General features: G+C 33.7%; 1 protein-coding gene across 1 annotated transcript in view; it reads right to left on the bottom strand.

The window, feature by feature from the left end:
• Positions 1 to 22,500, bottom strand: part of RSRC1 (arginine and serine rich coiled-coil 1) — a gene marked incomplete at its 5' end in the record, with an annotated part of 333,988 nt that overhangs the window by 218,284 nt on the left and 93,204 nt on the right. Inside the window, one exon of the mRNA XM_007454142.1 lies at positions 11,578 to 11,614. Coding sequence (XP_007454204.1) covers positions 11,578 to 11,614 — 37 coding nt within the window. The remainder of the gene's footprint in view (positions 1 to 11,577; positions 11,615 to 22,500) is intronic.

Here is a 22,500-nt window from a genome sequence, read left to right as displayed (position 1 = left end):
ATTCCCTTGTATGTTTTTTATACTAGCAGTGCCCTTTAAAAATTAATTTTCTAAGCTAATATTATTATATTCTTCTTAGCGTAAATATTAAAAATTTTTAAACAAATAAAGTAATATTAATATGACCTCCCATGCAAAAATGAACTTGAATAAAATTTATTTATGTATACATAATTTTAAATACACAAAATTGTTTCATTCTCTAGTGTAACAATACACAGCTTAGTACATTTTGATAATCTCCATTAAATTAGTAATCTAAAGTAGTAACTTAAGGATACAACACTTTATATGCTAAGCATACAAAGTTTTTTCTTTCTAGAATCATGTATTTTAGGCTAGAAAGAACCTTAGAAAACATCTAGTTCATATTCCTTACTTTAAATAGGACCAAAATGAATCCTCTACAGGGCTTAGAGCCAGTTCACTCAGTCCTAACCCAGTGCTTTTCCAGCACTCTGCTACCTTTCCAATCAAAAACAAAAACAAAAACTACTAAGGAAAAGTAATTTTTTTCCTGGGCAGTAATATTCATACATGCTCACTTAAAAAACAGTATCTATCCAGATCATGGAGAGAAGTCACTAATGATTTCTACTGTACACTCAAGCTTTCAGCATCCGGTTTTTACCATTCAGTCAGTGGGCACAAAGGACTTTAAAAATAAATTGAATCCCTCTCACCTTTAAAAAAAATAATTGGGATAACTTTCCCAAACAATATATCAATGCACTTTTCTTTCAATTTCATAACAATTCAATAAAATCGTACTCAATATTTGCAAGGAGGACAAAGCTGAATATTCAGTCAAAAGACAGAGTCAACAAATAAATTATAGTATATGATAAATACCAAGATTGAAGATTGCAATAAATGTCACACAGAGTTATGCTAAAATTTCAATTAAAAAAATACTAGTCTATAATAAACCTGAAACACATATAAAGATGTCACATGTTCCTTTTCAAATCTAATTATCTTTACTTATTTGTTTTTTGCAAATATCAAATAGATTTTTTTAAATAAAGTAACCCATTCCTTCCTCTATTGATAACTGTAAATTTCATCATAAGCCCATTCTTTCATATACTATAATCAAGGTAATCAAAAGTGGAACTAAAACTAAATCTGCACTGACTACTTAAAATGCAAATTTTACAGTTCTCAAACTTCCCCTATGAATACATTAAATAAAATGGTAATAGTATTAACTTCCAATACTTTGATATTTCTAGCAAAAACCAGATTTATATGTGTAGATATGTACACCGTATCCAGCACTGAACAAATAAAAAGTGCAAGTTGTAAAATATCATACATAGTACGAGTCTATTTTATAAAAAAACAAAAAGCTAAGTATAATTATATATGTATATGTACATCTGGGAATAGAGCAAGGTACAGTAAGAAGGGTACTAAACTATTAACACTGGATTGGTGGCAGATAGAAGATATATTCATTTTTTTCTTTATATACCTATCATTTTTGACCCATTATAATAAACATGTATTACTTTATAACTTTTAAAAGTATGTAATAATTTTTTTAAAGGGGAGAAGATGTGAGCAGACAAAGGACAAAATTTTCTCACAGCTTACTGTGAGTATATTAGAATTGAGATATTGTTTTTAGCAATCTGATGTTACGTAACTGGAACTGATAAGATTTGTTTCTTTTTCTGTAAAATAAATGATACATTTGTAGAAAGTCTATGCTTCTACAAATTTTCACACGCTATTTCAACAGCCTATGAATAGGGAGAAAAATGAAAGAAGTGAAACAGAGAGGTTGTGTGCATTGCTGGAGGTCACACCATAAAATCATGTTCTCCCAGCTCCTCATGCTGTGCTCTTCCTAAAATAAACAGACTATGTATGTTAAAGTTAAATACAGATGCTATGAATCTGTGACAAATGGTAATGAGTGTGGCCAAAGATACCACTGTGGCAAAGGCATTCTCCATCTTAACTCCTAATGCTTTGATGGAAGAAATAAAAAGAAACCCTGTTACCTCTGCTGCTATTTCTCTCTCTGTAGTTACAGACCTTAGATCCTGAGAAAAGCATGAAATAACTACCAGGTACTTTGTGGGGTCCTCTGTAATGAAGCAAAACATATGGTATCCTGAACTAGAATATAAAAAATATCCGAATACAATATTCAGTTACTCTCGTGGTTTTGAGAAGGCCTGACTATCAGACTCCTGAATAATGGGAAGTGGGGATTATTTAATGCACTTAGAATATTTGGCTTTACTTTATAAAGCTTTAATAAGCACATGTGCATAAAAGTCAGAAAACAAATTTTATCTAGGTTAAACATAAATCTGAGACTATTAGTAATATCATGAAAATTACATGACATATTGTCATTTTTTTTTTTTAACGCTAACTGGCCACCATTTTCTACCAAGACCACCGTGTCTTAAAAAAGCAACAACAACTGACAGATCTTTCTTTGGAAGAGAGGGGAGGGAGAAAGGGTAGAAAAAGGGCCCAAGTTCCTGCTGTTTGACTGACTAGATAATATTTATTAATCATTTACTGCAGAAGCAAATTTTAATAAACTTGTAACTGATCAAAATGTTTCAGAGAAATGGATCACTGATAAGGTACTGTTTATGACTGAAATGTGAGCCAGTTCCCAGATTTAGGACTTGTAAACTGCCTAAGATATCAAGGCAGTAACACAATATTAATATTTAATCCACATTAAAGGTATATTAATTTGCATACATTCATAGGACACACTTGTTTGTTAAAAGGAAAGACAGAAAAACTTAGAATTGATCTTCCAGAAAGAAGAAAAACTTCATGCTGTTTTATCTCATGATCACAGTTTAAGGAAAGTGTCTGTTTTAGTATGCACATTTACCCTAAACCTGAAATATATATCAGCTTAGGAAAAAAAAAAAAAAAAAATTAAAATGCTGGGAGGAGAGGGATCTATTACATTGAAGTCCCTAAATAGTATATGAGATAATTGTTTTCATCAGTGTTTAATAAATATATACAGTGTACAAGAAACATCAGTGTATTGTGAGATAACTATGTTCTCAAACTCATTTAGACAAATGTCAAAAATACTTTTTTGGAACACAGTGGTGAAACATTAAAATAAGATAGGTATATTAAAACATAACAGACAAAGGATGAGTGACTTTAGAATAGGGTTCATAACCTCTGTTTGAGAACAGGGTTCAAAACCTCTGCATGCATCCTCAAAAGTATAACAATAATACATAACCTGTATTTACGCTTGCATTAAATAAAATCTTTAGTCTATGAACTGAAATACAGCCGTTTTATTTGCGAGTTCTACACAAAATAGCCTAAAACAGAGAAAAGGGCTTTTATTAGAATGTAGTATTATTGATGAGCATGTAATAGCAAGAGCCCGCCTACATTTCTGGCAAGCAGCAACTATATTCTACAAACCACTGATGGGCTAAACAAGCTATTAATGACAGTTGTTTTTCAACATTTAAAATGGTCAGACTGTGTTGCCTGACCACAAGGACAAGTAGGTCATCACTCTCAAATGTTATACAATATAAGAAACATAAATGAGACCTCTGTGGGGAGAAAAAACCCACAGGTATGGCTCCAGAGTTCTTTGGCTATTCAACTATTAATAGAAAGCAAATCCCACTTAAAGTTGTAAATACTTGTAACCCATTTTACTAAAAGATTTATTATCACTTGTTTAACTTTCCACCTACAGCTGAACAAGGTATTATTAGTCCTAGTGTCCAGCTCCAGCCCTGAAATATACAACTTAATATCCAGAACCCAAATAAAGAAAAAAAAAATTAGCCCTTTGCTACTCTCACAGAGTAAGATGATGAAATTTTTCACCCTGTATAAACCTGTGGAGTGTCTGTCTCCCTGGGTTTATGAATGCCCAACTAATCATTCATAGGTTGCAGAATCATACTCAATGAGTATATGGGGGAACATCTAGATTTTTCATCAGATTCAGAGGGCCTTGTTCATTGGACACATGTCTTTCAAGTCAATGCCTTTCAATGTACTTTTCTTTCTGGTGGTCACTGGACCAGCAGCATTAGCCTCACTTGGTAGCTTGCTAAATGTAGAATCTCAAGTCCCACTCCAGACCCAGAGTTTAAACAATATCCCCAGGAGGTTCATATGCACATTAAAGATGGTGAAGCACTGACCTAGAACATGTCCCCCCACCCAAACCCACCTCCAGTTATTTGACTTTTCAGAAAAGAGAACAAGGGAAGTTTAGAAATATCATACTGATCAGGATAATTCACTTCATTCCCTGCTGGGCATGGCACAGCAGTCCTTTCAAGCCAGAAACAACCCACAAAACTATTGTGACCTAAAAAAAATGACAACTTTTCATATAGCTCAACCTAATATATTCAGATCTCAATCCCTCTCCCAAGAGGAAAGGATGGCATTACTTTTATAGATTGCTAATAAAACAATCATAGCTATATTATAATATATTATAATCATAGCTTGATTATAATACAGTATAATCTCCTGTACACAGTATAATCTCCTGTACACTTTCATAATTTAACAATAAAAATGCATGTTAATGTCACCTACTTGACTGTATTAAAAACACTCTAAAAAGTAAATCTTTTAACCCCCTATTACATAGTTCAATAAGGGTTACTACTCACTATATTATCCAGAATTTAAAAACACAGGATGGCAGAAAAAAATGGAGTCAGCTACCTTTGATATACAGAGAACTTAAGAGTCAATTTTCCACACCCTGGGACATCTTTAATAAAAAAATGTCAGGAGCAACATCACCATCTAATAACCACTCACCTCCACTCCTTCAACCCTGCTTGTGTTAACAGACATACACTGGAGTCACATCAGAAGGTCTTTAATTTGTATATGATTCTTCATCAAATAAAAAATACTATTTCCTTAAGTTCATTATAAAATCTAAGCACAACATTATAAGCAATGTTTCCACTCATTTTCTCTAACCTTAAATAGATATGGACACTGAACTCTGAGATGTTTTGTATTCAATTCTGCTGACCATTCGGCAGGACCCCTGTAGGAGGACTCCTGAGGATTCAAGGTCTATTCAACATTGATTTCTGACATTTTTCATTATGAATTTCTCATTTGAGGCAAAATTTTTCAAAGACACGCCACCCTATGTCACCCCTGATAATGGCTCTAAGTCTAATACATAACTGGGAGTACAAACAAAAATCATCCACAGAAAAACAAAGTGCAACACTAAAATGCCAAAATAGTGAACATAGGCCTAGGATTTGGTGTTATCATAGCACCAGCTAGAGGGAAGGGGCTTGAAAAGGAGTGGGACCAGAAGAGGCAGCCTCAGGAAGCTGCTTCTGGGAGAAAATCAGGTAAACAGAATACATATCAGTGACAAGATAGAAAGTAGTAAGAAACAAACTGCTAAAGAGAAACAAGACATGTCAACCCCTTCCTCCCTGCCACCCACATCATCATCTGTTAGAGAAATTACATTTCAATGTACTGCAGAAGATGGCACCCTTAAACTAGGAACCCTGTCTACAAAATGTCTAGGATTTCTAAAACGAAGGAAGGAAGGGAGGGAGAGAGGGAGGAAGGGAAGGAAGGAAAAGAAAGAAATCAAATCACCCCCATATAAAGCTACTATAAGAAGCAACTAGAAAACGCAAATTAAAACATTTCAGTAGATGAAAATTCTTCCCCTAAAAACAACTACAAAGCACAAGACTCATTTGGACAAATAACAAAAAGAAAACGTAGAATCGGACATTCAAAAACTAAAAACAGAAATGGAAGGAAAAATATTTCAGATATGGAAAATACATTATAAGGTGCACAAAGAATAAATTTGAATGAAAATTTAATAAGAAATACTGAATAAAAGCAGGAAAACAATTCAGAGAATAAAGACAAAGTAAAATAGTAAAAAGAGTCAGAGAGAAAGGGACCGAAATAGAAGACAAGCAAAGAAAGATTATATATTGGAGTCACTAAAGAAGAAAATAAAACAATGGAATGGACTAATATTTAATTCTATAATCCAGGAAAATTATTTCTGGAAATGAGAAAACTTAAGTTTACATATGAAATTGCCCAGAAAAATTAGCCAGAAACAATCAACTTTGAGAATTATCCTAGTAAAAGCAAGATCAATGAAAAAATGGCAATGTCTCAAGGCAAAAAAATCTATTTATAAGGGTAGAAAAAATAAGGCAATGGGCTTCCCTGGTGGCACAGTGGTTGAGAGTCCGCCTGCCGATACAGGGGACACGGGTTCGTGCCCCGGTCCGGGAAGATCCCACATGCCCTGGAGCGGCTGGGCCCGTGGGCCATGGCCGCTGAGCCTGTGCGTCTGGAGCCTGTGCTCCGCAACGGGAGAGGCCCCAACAGTGAGAGGCCCCTGTACTGTAAAAAAAATAAATAAATAAGGCTGGTACCAGAGACATCAAGAGCAGAATAATATCTCAAGAAAGTCAAGGAAAAAACTGTAAGCAAAGGGTTTTATGTCCAGTCAAGCTGTTATTCAAGTTGCAAGACTCCAGAAAAACAGCTTGGAATGTACAAGATCTTGGAGAATAATGTACATAGGAGCCTTTCCTGAGGAATATACTAGTGGATGAGTTTTATACAAACAGGAGATAAATGGGGAAATATCAGCAAACAAACTGATGGCAAATATTTAATATATTTAATTTTAAAGGTGATTCTAAAACAACGTAAGCGTGGGTGGAAGTATAGTATGCAAACATTTTATATTCTAACAAAGTAGCAAAAAACACAGCAAGAAGAAATGGGAGGAAAAGGAAGAAAGGGAAAATACAACAGGAGCACTGTCTATAATGAAGGTAACAGGATGTCATCTATAAGGTTAAACAGGAACAAGGGGGATTAAAACCATTATAAAAGGTATAAATACAAAGGTAACCACTAGAACAAAAATGCAAACCTTCCTAAGTTTCATCATCATAATTACAATAGCTCTTCAGAGACAATTCTCCATAACATTCTGTACATCTTATAACAGCCATCAGCCTTTGTTCAGAACTATCTTTTCAAAGATGTTTAGTACAGCAAACAGTCTTTGGTATAGCAAAGATGTTTGGTATAGCAAACAGTATAGCAAACAGCAAGACAGAGATAGAATCTCCCCCTAGGCCAGAAGGCATGTTTGTTACCTAACTAAGATAATAAAGATAATGTCTTTCTCTTGGGCAAAGTTTGGGCAGATTTTCTAACAGCTCCTTAAAGAACTCCTAAATCTGGAGCCCCTCAGCGATGACACAAACCCACTGGGTATGCAACATCACCCCATGGGACTTGGGGGTCAAGGGGAACCAATACAACCATGAAGTACGTGCTACTTTTTGTGCCGTTAGTAAGAAAATGCTTTGTCTCTGACGCAGGGAATCTTGTGTCTTCTGTCAGCATCTATGAAACTGTAGCAGGCATGCTAGTTGGGCTAAAATCTTAATAAAGGAGACACAGCTAAATAGAGAAAGAACCATAGTAATATAATGATACACACAGTAATTATGGAGTGATTTACAGGATATACTGATAAGTGAAAACAGCAAAATAGAAAGAAGTATACACAATATGCTTTAAAAATAATTATTTATTTGTTTATTTTTTGGCTGTGCTGCACGGCTTGCAGGATCTTAGTTACCCAACCAGGGTTCAAACCCGGGCCCCTGGGAGTGGAGGCACAGAGTCCTAACCACTGTACCTCCAGGGAATTCCTTACAGTATGCTTTTTATAAGAAACAGGAAATAGGACTACATACACATATGCATATACACATATATACACATAATTTTACAAAAAGCACAGGAAGGATACACAAGAATTTAATAAAATATGCTACCTACAAGGAATAGAGAATAGCTAGAAAGGAAGGGAGTGACACCTCTCTGACGATACTACTGTGTATCATATTTTGACTTCTGGAAGCATATTAACATTATAGATATTCAAACATAATTAAATCTACAAGAATGGGAACAAAGGCACCTAAAATTGAATGCAAATGGAAACAAATGAACGCCACTGTATTTCAAAGGAATAAACTACACTCAAGGGGAAAAAGAACTATAAATAAATCTTGAAATCTTTTATTTAAGTTTATTTTCAAAATATATAGTTGTACTGGAACTACTTTATGTATATTATATGATTGAGCAAATGGGTAAATGTATTAGTGTTGTTAGGAGTCCAGGTTCTCCCTTTACATAAAGGGAAATACAAATATGAAATGGGGGAGGACAAGGAAGAATTCTGTGGTTTGGATTGAAATTGGAGGTATCAGCATGACTCACACCTTCTTAAAAATATTTATCTACTTACATACCTACCTCTATTTAACTATCTAATATACCACTGAAAGGTCCTAGAAGTAACGAAATCCCAGAGACAATGAGCATATCACATGTCCAGACCTTGATTCCTAAAATACCATTTTCCTCTAAAATGGAATAGGGTAATTTGAAGAAATGGCTGATTCTGGAAGTGGGACAGGGAAGGTATAAGATAAGCCTGAAACATCTTGTTGTGTCAGAAAATGAGGACGTGCTTAAAAAAAAAAAAAAAGGGGGGAGTATGTTGAAAGGACCCAGAAACCATCTTTAAAGAAGATTCTCTGGACAAATCTGTGACAATCTAAGTGTCAAAATAAATAAGAAAAGTAACTGATAATAACCTAGTCATGAGTCTTTGCTCACAATAAGTAAATAAAATTAGAAAGAAGAATGGGCTTTTCCTTATAGTGGAATGCTGGCTGCTAAATATAGGGGGAGTGGTAGAGCTGGAAAAAATCTCAATTTTGCAATCATAAGGCAAGAATCATCAATGGATGTCGGGGCACCAACCTTCAAAAGTTCTGTCTAGAATTTTAAACAGACGTAGACTTTATGGGTAGTACACAAGTTTGTGAGAAGAAAAATAAAATGGTATTGGCGAGTAAACTATAAGAAATTTAAGCTAAGAATGACATGCTGGACAGTTCCCAGGAAAAGTTGGCAACATAGAAAAGAATGATAGACTAAAGACTGAATCAAGGGCTTGAGAGATTGTGACAAATAAATGAATTGGCCCTTGAAGAGGTTTCAGGGAAACAAGAGTCCACCTATCTTATTCTTCTCTCCATATACCCACACTTGTTACAGATAACTATATATACCAAGAAGAGCCCATAAACAGAGTACAAAGACAGTGTAACCATATATGTGTTCTTGTGACAAATATACTGCATGCCATTTTTCTTAACTCATTTAAATTTATATGGTTTTCACCCTCTCTTAGAACAATGCTAATTTTCTATGATAATCCAGATAAATTTGAAAAAACAAGAAGGGTACATAAAGAAGAGATTAACTCCAAATGTGTGGGATGTTCTTCTCATTTTAATGTTACACCATATATTTTTTAAAATCAATCTATTAGAATCTATACTTTAATTGTATTTGGTATGCAGTCAATTCAAAGAAGGGGTACGTGTGCTAGAAGACAAGGGTTATAAGTATCTGTTCAGCTGGAAAGTGGAGAGACCAAACCTAAGGAGCCCACAGTTGCTAGACAGACAGGTTTCTTTGTGCTCAACCAATGAATTCTTAAGTTCACTTCCTTCTTAGGCAGTTATAAAGAATATCATTGACTTTACTGAATATTATTAGTGTACAAAGCAATATATGTGTGTATATATGTGATAATATGTATTCATGTATTCATATTATTGTTAATAGTTCACAGTCAGTGGGTCAATTTTACAATGTCAAGTTATAGAATTTGAATGACTTAAGTAAAATGCATTAAAATCATCTACTTCCACTACCTGTTGTACTAATCATGGCTCTCTCATCCCTAAAATGCCTTATCTTTGAAATACATTTGATGTATGTGACCCAGATAAAATGAAATATAACTCAGAGTCAAAAATGGAAAAGGTTTTTAAATACTTTTAGCTGAAGAATTCTTTGTTCAGATGAAATCTTATTTTAAAAGTTTAAAAGTATACAAAATAACTAAAACTGGGAACTATTCTGGCTAAAGTGGGCAGGGGAATTCTGGAGTGCCACCTGTTTTGGGGAGACTTCCTGGCAGCCCAAGGCAGTTAGAAAACCACTGCTGCATAAGATTATAAGTAGAGTATAAATGCATGAAATTGTCACTGAATGTAAGTTCATACTAGTGAGTATTAAAAAAATATGGAATTTAAACAAACAAAAAAAGAATCTAACTCATCTACTGATGAATATGAACCAAGTAAATATACAGTCTTTTTATTAAATAGTAATTTACAAGAGAAGTATAAAAGACAGCTCATTTTGGAACTATGTTAGCTGTTCTTCCTTGTTATAAGCTGTCAACTGATACTGGCATTAGATATCTTAGATTAATATTTTTATTCTGATGTCCATATGTATATCCTAAATATCATGTGCCACTATGAAGTGATAAACAGGGATTCAAGAAATAATTTTTAATAATGAGAATAACAATGTTATTTAATTACTTCTAATCTGGACAAATATATATACTTCAATTTTTCTAACTAGTTTATTATATTCTGCTTTTAATAATTAATCTGTAATTTTTAGAATGATTTTATCATTTTTAAAAAGTCTAGGTTTCCTCAGTTTCCTTTAGCTATTGAAAGAAAAACCAAAAAGCCTTTCTAACTCTGAAACTACTATAAATAAAAATGAAGCTGCCTCTTGCTACTGTTTGCTTTGTGGGAGCAGAACAAAAGCACGTTAATAGTTAACAAAACTACAATATGATATACGAATGAAGTATTGCATTAAAAAAGTACTTAGATTGTATTTACAAAAGAATATCTATCATTAATTATTCAACGTTTGGATTTGACCAGAAACCAGAGCATGACTTTATAATGCTCTGTTTAAATGAACTACTTAATGTTGTAATGAACACTCAATATGGTGAGCTCAATGAATTTTGGACCTGGTATAATACAACAGTTCTTCCAATTTTCTGATCAATTGACAGATTTTAATGTTAAGTCAGTTGGAATTTTACTTGTTTTAAAAATGTTTACTTAAACCAAAAATTTTGCATCTCAATTATTTTATATTCTAAAACTGAATGTAGTTTAAACCAATGCATTATTCATAAAGCAAAGACATCAGGAAAAACAAAGCTGTGCACTTCTTTCAAAGCAGTTAAATTGCTAAAACATACCATATTTATGCATGCAATATTTGATTGTGTTTTTCTTAAAACACAAGCTTGTTTTTGTCAGATCAAGATTTGCCAAAAATTCTACACCAAACACTTTTCTTTATAATTAAAGCAATCATCAATCCAAGGATTGTCATCCATTTTATTTCATCTCTACATCAGAAAAAAATGTAATTTTAAAAAAATTTTAATTCCCTTGAAATGATAAGATAAATGAAAATGTAAGTGCCTTCACGTAATAACAGTAAGCTGACCCTTTGGGAAATGGTTGACTTTCTCAATACAAGGTATTCAAAGCTCATTCAAAAGTGTTCATTTAGAATGCAGATATCAAAGATGATGCAAATGTTCAAGAGAAAATTAGAACTTACCAGATGTTCTAATACAGCTTTGATGCTTCCAGATTCCCTAAAATAGAAGAATAAAAGTTTAAAATAGTTGTAAAACCCTTGTCTGCTATAATTTATGTTTCCCTCAAAAATATTTTACGAACCCTTATAATTTTTTCATATATCTTTCCTAATGTTCATAATAACATTGTTTTTAAGGACAAAACAATTTCCTTACGGAACAGGTAATTTATTTATATCTAATAGTAGTACTACCGCTAAAATTGATATTCGTCTAGTAGAAAGAATGTTTCAGACTTTTCAAAGTCAGTGGAGAACAAAAAAGAAATCAAATGTGTTATTTTACTATTTGCACAGTCTTTATTTTACATTAGCTATTTCATTAGAGTTTATGTTTTTTCAATGTTTATTATGAAAATGTTCAAACATACAGATTCTTTCCACAATCTAGAGTCTACAATTGACATTTTACTACATTTGCTTTATCAAATATCCATCCATCAGTAGGTGCATTTTTATATAAAAAATGGCCACAAAAAGAATGTTTGTGAGTACATAGTTAAATAAGTCAATCTTAAATTTTTTCATACCATTAATTTTATCAACTTAGTGCCCACTACAAATCAGAACCTAAGACTATTGTAATATTTAAAAGCAAAAAAAATCACTAATGGAAACACAAACATCAAATATCACAATATATTTTAAGTATTTAATTTCTTGCTTTTCACTTTAAAAAAGAGTGCTGATGAAACTAAAAATACAAATAACTGTGCAAGTAGCAAAGATAATTTAAATATACATTTGGTGAAATATGACAATAGTGAGATATTTTTCCTGATTTCGGTCAATGCTAATTTATTAGTGACAAATGGACTTTGACTTTTCTCACTCCAACAAGCAGCATTTGAATTCCATCATTAACATCACACCTTATTTGTTTTAACATAAAATTATATTTCTACCACATTGCAGAAAATAATTATGAAACATCCAACAACAGCACTGCATTCATGATGTTTAATCTTTTCCCCATACCTCTTTCTTTCTCTAAAGGGGCCCCAATTTTATTTCTTTTCTCTTTATTTTGTCTCGAACTTTTTTTTTTTTTTGCCAGAAATCTACTTACTTCTGTTTCCTTTGTCTTGCTATACAATCTTTTCAAATTTCCCTATCTTTTCCCTTTGCCTCTACTGCTTGAAAACTATACTCATGGCTTCCAACCTTTGCTCTCACTGCCCAGTCTGGCATCCTGGGAATAAATTCTACTGTCTACTGATTAGTACTCATCTTTAGCCATTCTCTCTTCTGCTTTCTGCTTCTGGCAATGCTATATATTCAACATTTAAAAATTTAAGGATTTCTGAAACTTATTCTCTGGATGCAGTCCTAATGAAAAATGACAGAAATAAATTGTAACAAGGTGTTAGAGAAGGCCAATAGCTACATAAATAATTATTTTACCTTTATTATTATAAAATTAATGTATTTGTTGGAGCTGGAAGTCAGATGAATCTTTAAGTTTTCACAAGGAAATTCTCATATAACCATTTGTGCAATTTAAAATTTAAACAAAAAGAATAATACATATAGTGAGACATCTGACAGTGTAATATGTATGTATGTGTATGTATACAGGTTACAACAAAATTAAATCTTCCTCCCATCAGTGACTCCCAATTCCCAGTCACCGGTATTAGTTATTTGTTTGTCTTTCCAAAGATAGTCTATGCATGTGTGTGCATGCTGCTGTGTGTGTGTGTGTGTTTCTCTTCTTCTTCTTTTTTTTAACCCAAACAGAAGCATAATATACACACTGTTTTGTACCTGAACTTGGCAATCTATCTTGGAGCCAAGTATATTTATACTATATAATACACATCTACTTAATTTTTCTCCCATGGCTACATTGTCACATCATGGTTCTTATTAGAAAATAATGCTGCAATATAAAAGAACAAAAATGCTCAGATTCAAAGTACAAGTCCATAATTCATTATCTGAAATCACTGGGGTTAGACATGCTTCATTAGAGTATTTTGGATTTTAAGAAAGGTAATAAGGTACATATAGTGTATGTCATAAAACACTGAGAGCAAGGCTTGAAGAAGCATCTCATCATCATACATATTAATAATTCTGAAAGAAACATATGAATGTCCACACAAAGTGGGATAAACAAAGACTATAAACAGCCTCATCGCAGGGTAGGTTTTGCTGTCAACTGACTTAGTCACAAACTTAGGGAAAATTTCCCAGTTTTCTGAGTTATTTGCATTTTGGAATCAAGGATAAGAAAAAGAAAGGAAGGAAGGAAGGAAGGAAGGAAGGGAGGAAGGGAGGGAGGGAGGGAGGGAGGAAGGGGGAGAGAGGAAGTGGGGAGAACAGGGTGGGGGAGAAAGCGGGAGAGGGAGAATGGGAGGGAGGAAGGAAAGGTTGGCTAGGTATTGCTTTGTTATGTTTCCAAGTGATTCTTTAAATTAAATAATTCTAGGAAATATGCATTTTGAATGGCATGCCTGAAAGAAAACTAGACATCAACATTGACACTTGCCCCTTTCCTTTGCTACCAAACGTAAACAAATGTAATCAACCACAAGGTCTTGGCTATCCAACATCCTTAATTATCACTTAGATTTAACCACTTCTTTCTATCTTCACAGCTATGTCTTATTTTAGGCCATCATCTTTTCTCTCCCTGATGACTGCAAAGCTTCTTAATGGGTCTCAGTGACCCTGCCTTGCCCCATGTCAATTCATTCTCCATAATACATTTAAGATCTTTGTAAAATGTAAGCTTGATTATGTCAATTCCCTTCTTAAACTCCACAATATACTATTACACTCCAGTTTACTAATTCCCTCTGTTATTTTGCCAAAGCTATTATCACATGGAAAGTGGCAGCAACAGCCGTAACAAACTACTAACCTTGCTTTAATCATCACTGAACCACTCACTCTCTCTACCTGAGATGTTCCTTTTGTCCCAGACTTCTCTAATCCTCCTCATCTATCTAAAATATAAAAACATTCTTCAGAACTCAACCTAAACAAAACCTCCACTGGGGAAACCTCTTTTCCTCATAAATGAGGTACTGAACTCTCCCCATGTGTTCACATCATGAAGTTCTCACACTTTATTATAAATACGTATTTACTTTCCCATTGACAACCACTAAAATGAAAACTCCTTGAGGACATGAATTACATCTTTCTAATTTTTATATCCCAGCATCTAATAGAGTGCCTGAATCAGAGTATGTATTCAACTAATAAGAGTCTGACATCTAACCATCATTAAGACAAGCTTAGATAGAGAGTCAGTAGCAACCATCCCAGGTCTCTGGGTGGTCCTACCCAGCTCCATACCACTCAAAGAAGGCAACTGCAACAGTGAGCTGCTGTTTGGAAGAACAGTTTTGGGAGCTGTGTGTATGTGTGTGGTAGGTGGTAGGTGGTTGTTTCGCTTTGTTTTGTTTTGGGTTGTTTTTGATAAAGTAGGAAGACACAATGGAAAAGTGGTTGACTGAGGCCAGAGTAGAACAATTAACCTGGAGGAGCACAAGCCAGAGCCTAGACTTTCACCCTTCTCCTTAGACTAAAATTAATAGCCAAGGCAGCTGAATGTTGCAAGAAAATAAAAGAGAAACCCACAAGGAAAATTTTAAGATCTTTGAGGTGTGTAGGCACAGGAACAGAAAACAACAAAGAAAGCAACCTCATCCAGAGAAAACAGATGGAGCAAGAATATAATAACATATTCAAAGATAAGGGAAGATTTTTAGAGATTAAATATGAAAAACAGTTATGAAAAAGAATAAATATGAGATAATGAGTATTAGAAATACAATAGTTAGAAACTCAGCGGATGAACTGAAAGCACAATAGCTACAGACCAAGAATAAATTAGTGAGCTGGAACACGGGGTAGAAGAACTCTCCCAGAAGGCATAGGAAAGGTATGAAAGACAGAAAAAACAAGAGATAAAATTAAGAACAGGAGTAGAAGTATGAACATCTATATAATAAGAATCCTAGAGGGAATGCAGAGACAAAATAAAAGAGAAGAATTATTTGAAGAAATAATGACAAAAATTTCCTAGATATAGAAATATTCAAATCTTAGATTGAAAAGGTACACAGAGCAGTGAACAGGACAGCTAAAGAAAAATCCACAGCAAAGCATAATATAAGGATAATTAAGACTGTAATATTATAGATCAAGAGAAAAGTCTAAAAGTTTCCAGAAAGAAAAAGCATACCCCTCCATAAAGGAAGACTAGCACTGACATCAGACTTCTTAGCACTAATGCTAGACGACGGCATATTAACTTCCAAGAGAAAGTGTTTAAAAAAGAAAAAGAACTGTAAACCTAGAATTTATATTTAGTGAATAAACTGTTATTTACATTAAAGGAAAAATAAAGCAATTTTCAGCATACATAATCTCAGGAAATTCAAAAGTTCTTAGGAATGTAATGCAATAAGAAGAGAAATAAAATCAGGAAGAAGCAAGAATATAAAGCAAGTAAAGGCTGGCATAGTACATAGTAATTACTGTAATCTTAGTAATCAGTGACTAAAAAGAAAACTAAAGAAAGGTCACCTAACAATCTAGAATTAAAATGCCAGAGAAGGGACTTCCCTGGTGGCGCAGTGGTTAAAAATCCGCCTGCCAATGCAGGGGACAGGGGTTCGAACCCTGGTCAGGGAAGATCCCACGTGCCGCGGAGCAACTAAGCCCGTGTGTCACAACTACTGAGCCTGTGCTCTAGACCCCGCGCGCCACAGGTACTGAAGCCCGCGCACCTAGAGCCTGTGCTCCGCAACAAGAAAAGCCACTGCAATGAGAAGCCCACGCACCACAACAAAGAGTAGCCCCCTGCTCGCCTCAACTAGAGAAAGCCCGCATGCAGCAACAAAGATCCAACGCAGCCAAAAATAAACATACTAAAAAAAAATGCCACAGAAGATTCTTAGATTGGGTATGAAACAAATCTAGCAATGTGTGATTTACAAGAGACATAAAACAAAAAGGATCCAGAAAGGTTTCCAAAAATGAGATAATAAAAGATATAACCAGGCAAACATGAATCAAAAGCAAGTTGGGGTAAAATGACTTTAATGACAAGATATATTTAGGCTACTTCCCCCTTCATATATATATATTTTGATATGTATATATCATGCGATATACATACATAAAAGGAGGCCATTCCTGTCTAGTAAAAGATACAATAGATCAAGAAATTTTCATTTATATCCCGAGGGTTTGCATGTTTGTAAAGCTTAATATGTATCATAGATCGGGACACCAAAGTTTCAACAAGTTCTTCATGAAAATCAGTTTTCTTTATTTAGTCTTACTTTGGGCAGAAAGACAAGAAAGAGTGGCCATCTCAAAACAATGCAGATAAAGCATCATGAGTACATAAATACTACATTAGACAGCATGATGTATAATCCTGGTTCTAGAAGCAAAACGGTTGAATGAGCTTGGGTAATAATCCAAATTCTCTGAAGCTCAAATTGTTCACCTATGACGTGAAGATTTTTTAACACTTGCTTTACCTAACACATAGGGTTGCTGTGAAAAAATAAGCAAGATAATGTATATGAAAGTACACTATAAATTGTAATGTGCTATAGAAATCTGTTATTATGGTAGATATTTAAATACAGAAGTCTTAAGAGTGGTTCCAAAACTCTTAATGAATTTTTTTAAATAGACAGGCAAGATTCAAGACATTGACAGAAGGATCCTGCAACAAATGGGATAAAGCCTGTCCTCTTTAGTGGTCTGTCTCTTGGGTTGTCCCTGTCATGACTTCATCAATATTTGTGCAACTCCTTTTGCCCTGTGCTGAAAGCAGACTTAATTCAATTATAGGTCTCAAAACTGATAAAATGGTCCTGAAGTGGAAAATGGGAAGAGATTATTGGCAAATGAATAAAGATTTGTATCGAACTAACACACAGGAGTACAGCAGGTCTTTTTTTAATCATTCCCTGTCTTAAATCTTCTGGGAACCATGAGTTTCCCTTCCCCTCATGCAGCACATCGATTTCTGAATTAGACTGCAATATTAAATAATTAATATACTTGCCATGATTGATGTTTTACATTAGTTGAATATTAGGTTATCAATCAAAATCCACTTGGTTTAATGTAATAATATTGAAAAAGTGTCACGGGCTGTTCATCCAATTTGTAGTTGAGGCAGCACAGATAGTAATGTTGGCATAACACGAGGCTTTAAAGCAGGAAATTCAGTGGCTCAACATGTATGAGGCAGACATTTTGAAACTAACTGGGAGAAGACTGAGGTTGTCCTAAATAAACCTTGTGGCACCTGTCAGTGTCAATGTTAGTTCTCCTTCCAGTAAGAAGTTGCCGTACATCAATCATACCATGGCAGGCAAGAAAAAAAATTAAAATAAAACTACTGATTTACCTTTGTGGCAGATTTCATCATTTTGCCAAAGGAAGCATGCTCTAAATCTGGAAATTGTTGCTATTATAAAGCTTATATAATCTTAAGAAATTTCTAAACAAATAGACTAAGATGTTTTAGACCTAATCTTACTAGGAAGGGATCAACTTTTTTTTTTTTTTTTTAATATGAGAACAAATTACACCAAAGTGATCATTCAGGTTTTATAATGGTCTAAGGGAATCTGGTCAAGGAGCCACAATTAATAATGATATTTATTTTGAAAAAACAGCATTTCTTTTGATGATGGCATTCTCCTTTCTCTCAATATTTTGTATCAAAATTGTCAAACTACTACCTTAGAAAAATATTTTTAATCACTTGCTTCTCCTAGTAAAAGCAAATTTTTCTCATCATTCCTTATTAAATCAATCTAAAATCTATTATGAATTTACTTATAAAAGTAATATTTAACAACATTAAATGAACAAAAGACATGCAAAAGAAAAGTAAGTTTTTTGGGTGGGAAGTAGAAAAGTAACAAAATAAATATAAACCAAAACTATTTCATAAAGCAAGACAAAATACAGTGAGTATTTAGTTATAAAATAGAAACTATAATACATGTAACTAAATAAAGTAGCATTAATGTCTCATTTCACTGACCAAGAAATAAAAGATTAAATGTATTTATAACAAGTAATGTATTGATATATGTATTAACCCACATAAAATACGCACATATACAATAATTATGAAAAACAGAGTTTAACTCTTAAGTAATAAAAATTTTTACAGGTTTTTTGGTTATGAACTAAGCATATTATTCACTTTTAAAAGATTAGTATGCTGCAGTTTTCTACAGCTATAAGAGATAAGATCACAGTTAATTTTGTACTCTTTCTCATAAAGCAAAAATCTATGTGAGCTGGGTTTTTTTTATAATGGCAGTCAAAGTTTTTTAAAGCCTGAATTATAAGTTATAAAAATATATACATCTCCTATCTCAAATTATAATTGATAAATTTTCATATGTATAAGACCTTTTTCTGTTATGTATCAAATGTTATGATGAAAACTTTGGTAATACTATAAATCTAAGAAAAACTTGGTTCAAATTCCAACTCTTTTACTTAACTAAATAACTCTGTCAGGATATATACCTTCTCTAATTTGCCATTCTTAAGTTCAAATCAAGGATTAAAAAGATAATCGGCATGCATATAGAAGTCACTCAATAATTACTCGTTCAATATGACAGGCTAAATAATGGACTGTATTCTACTTTCAAAATCAAGAAACATCTTTACAGATGTTAGCTTTTTTAACCACCTTAAAATCTGTTTCAACTGTAACACCTATAAATGAAAGTCAATCTACTTTTCAAATAAATACATACAAAGAGCTTAGCCCAACGGCTAGCATCCAATAAAAATACCATGTATATCTTGACATAAGAACATTCTTTTATCCTGATCTCTTTGAAAGGAGGCAGAATTAAAAAGTACACTGAAAAGAAGTAAGCAAAAATAATTTCTTAATTACCTTTTTTTTTTTACATTTTACCTCCAATAACAAAAACACAGACTAAGTTCCAAACTAGAATTCTTAGTTTCAACTTACTAGGTTTGGTTAGAATTCTCAGCATTTTTCCCCTGACTGGAAAATATCTTGCAAATTAGTGGATCTAAGTGTATATTCTTTGGTTACCACAGTTCAGAATGGTAGTTTTCAGACATTTGCTTTTAACAAGTAGTTATTGATCTGACTGATTATTATTTGCAATAAATTCTGCTCTAGAACTTATAAATCATATGCACAGACAAGTGTACTATGGTTACTGAATTTTATGTGTACTGTTCTAAGATTCTTTAATTAGTTTTACAAATATTAGTGAGCATACATTATATCAGGACAAGTTTAAACTGAACATATTAAACAGCCGAGGACTTACGATATACACTGAGCTTATTCCAATGGGAAGGTGAACACTAAGTTGGTATGTATCATAAGTTATTTACAGTTATTCAGGTAAAGAAGTTCTGTGTGTCACAGAAAGGGCCTACCTGGGAAAGAAAAGAGATTTCAATATTTTTCAAGTTATGCTCTAGACAACAGTCTCAGATGTAGAAAAACTAAGAGAATTCATCACAAGTATACCTGATCTAACAGAATTGCTAGAGGAAGTGCTTCAGGCCAAGGGAAATTATACTAGAAAGAGACCTGGAACATCAAAAATGAAGGAAGAGCAACAGAAATATATTTGTTGAGCACCCTCATACCTAGGCTCCATGTTAAATTCTGAGTAGATAATAAAAACAGTAACAACAAAATAAGCAAACATCAACAACAAAAAGTACCTTGGATGTTTAAACTGTATTGTCAAACCAAGACTAATGCATGAAATAGTTAACATCCAAGCCAGGCAGTGAAACTGCATGTGAACATGCTACTTATCTGCTATTTCCACATGCAGCACTAAGGTTCATAATCATTGACAATCTTCTTTCCCATTGAGGCCAATTGTAGCTCAACAATCTTTCTCAACACTGTGCTCTAAGGAGTCACTGCCAGTTGTCTGCAGATAGCAAGTGAGGTACAATCTATTCATCACCACTCCCTTCAATCCATGTTCTTGACCTAAGTTCAAGAGAAGTTCAGAAGAAGGAGAAATTGCCATATGTGTTGGAATGGTTAGGAAATATTTAAACGAGGAGGGGTAATTTTAGCTGGATCCTGAAGGACTGACTGCATTTGAGCAGAGTTGGTAAGCAGAAAAGAAGAGGCAGGAAGAGCAAGCCCAAAGGTCCCACATGACCTGTTAGAGGTCAAGTAAGGACAGTAGCCTGCCCAGAGTAGATGTATTAAAAGGTCATATTTCTTTTAGTCTTTAATTTTAAATAATTTTTATTAGGTAAGTTTTCTGGACTATCATGGACTGTTGTGCCTGTTGCTTAGTATGGGGAGGGGGGAGTGGTGAAGAAAGGAAAACCTAATGGGGCAGTAGAAGCTAAAAGCTATATGCCCTGGCCAAGCAGTGCATCCTGGTGTGGTACTGCATCCACCAGAAGAAGGGACAGCTTTTCCTAGTATGCACAAAGGTGCCATATGGACTAGCAGTCCCACAAATAATAAATGCTTATTATAGAAAAATTCAAAATCACATCTGGTTCTAAATGAAGAATAAAATAAAAATCACCTGAAATCCCACCAGCCAAGATAATACCTCAAGGTATTTTAGTATTTTCCTCCCTTCGTATGTGTACACACAAACACACTTTTTTCCTACAAATATGGAATCACCATTGATTTGTTATGTACATAGCTTAGATTTTTTCACTAAATTATATATTATAAACAGCTTCTCAGATGTCAATAAATATATTTACATATAATAGTTTAACTGTTTACATACTATTCTGTTCATAGATGTACAATAGGTTAACATATCCATTAGTGTTGGACATTTGAGTTGTTTCTGATTTCTTATTCTAAATAAAACTAGGATGTAAAAAAAGAATAATTGATCATTAGATTTTAAAATCATTTATGAATTTTATGTTATGTTTATGTTTTGACTTCCATTCATCCATCCTTGTTTAAGATGTTACTGAATAGATGATCAAAAAATTAGGAAGTAAACTAACAAAGTGGAGGACACTTAATCCAGGAAATGGGGAAACATCATAGAAGAGTCATGAAGAGAAACAGTCCCAAGAAGAAGGGGGAAGGAAGTCCCAGAGTGACAGCTCTACAGCAGGCCTGGCTGAGCCTGGGACAGGAAATAACAACAACAAAAAAAAGGCATGAGAAATGGTTACATACTCTAGGAAACAAAAACGTATACAAGGAGCCATAGTACTTGGATCATCAATGAATGATATTTATATAGTCATATTAATGTAAACACGGGTCATAATTCAATAAAAAATAATTATAAGATGGTAGACCAGGTGGGGTGGGGACTGTAAAAGAACTAAAATGTCATCCAGCATTACAGGCTTTTAATAAATAATGCCTGAAATTGACAAATTGATGATATTTAGAACAATGGAGAGATTCTGCCAAGAATTAAACTTGCCTGCCTCTGGGAAGTGGGATAACAGCGGTCAGGAAGACAATAGGGGATTATTGTTTAAATATACCATGTTGTGCTACTGACCTCTTAAACTGTATTTATGTGTTAATTTAATGGAAGTTAAAATTAATCTTTATTCTTTAAAAAATAGAGAACCTGGCACATCAGTGGTGCTCAAAAAAATTGAAGCTGTCTATTCTCCTTAAAATTCTGAAATACATCTGAAATGTGTTCATCATTTAGCTTTAGTTCTCCCAAAAAGCAGGGTCTGAGACAAGGACTTGCAGGCAAGTGGTTTATTTGGGAGAATGACCCCACCGAGTTCAGAAGAGAAGGACCTGGAAGAATGAAATATGGAAAGAGGAATGACTAAACTAAGCATGTGTTATTAAGCTGTTATGCTTCTGTGGGCAATTGGAACTCAGTCCTGCTG

Source organism: Lipotes vexillifer, unplaced genomic scaffold (genome assembly GCF_000442215.2).
Source record: "Lipotes vexillifer unplaced genomic scaffold, Lipotes_vexillifer_v1.1 scaffold641, whole genome shotgun sequence".
In the NCBI taxonomy this organism is placed as follows: domain Eukaryota; kingdom Metazoa; phylum Chordata; class Mammalia; order Artiodactyla; family Lipotidae; genus Lipotes; species Lipotes vexillifer.
This window is presented reverse-complemented; position numbering and strand designations above follow the sequence as displayed.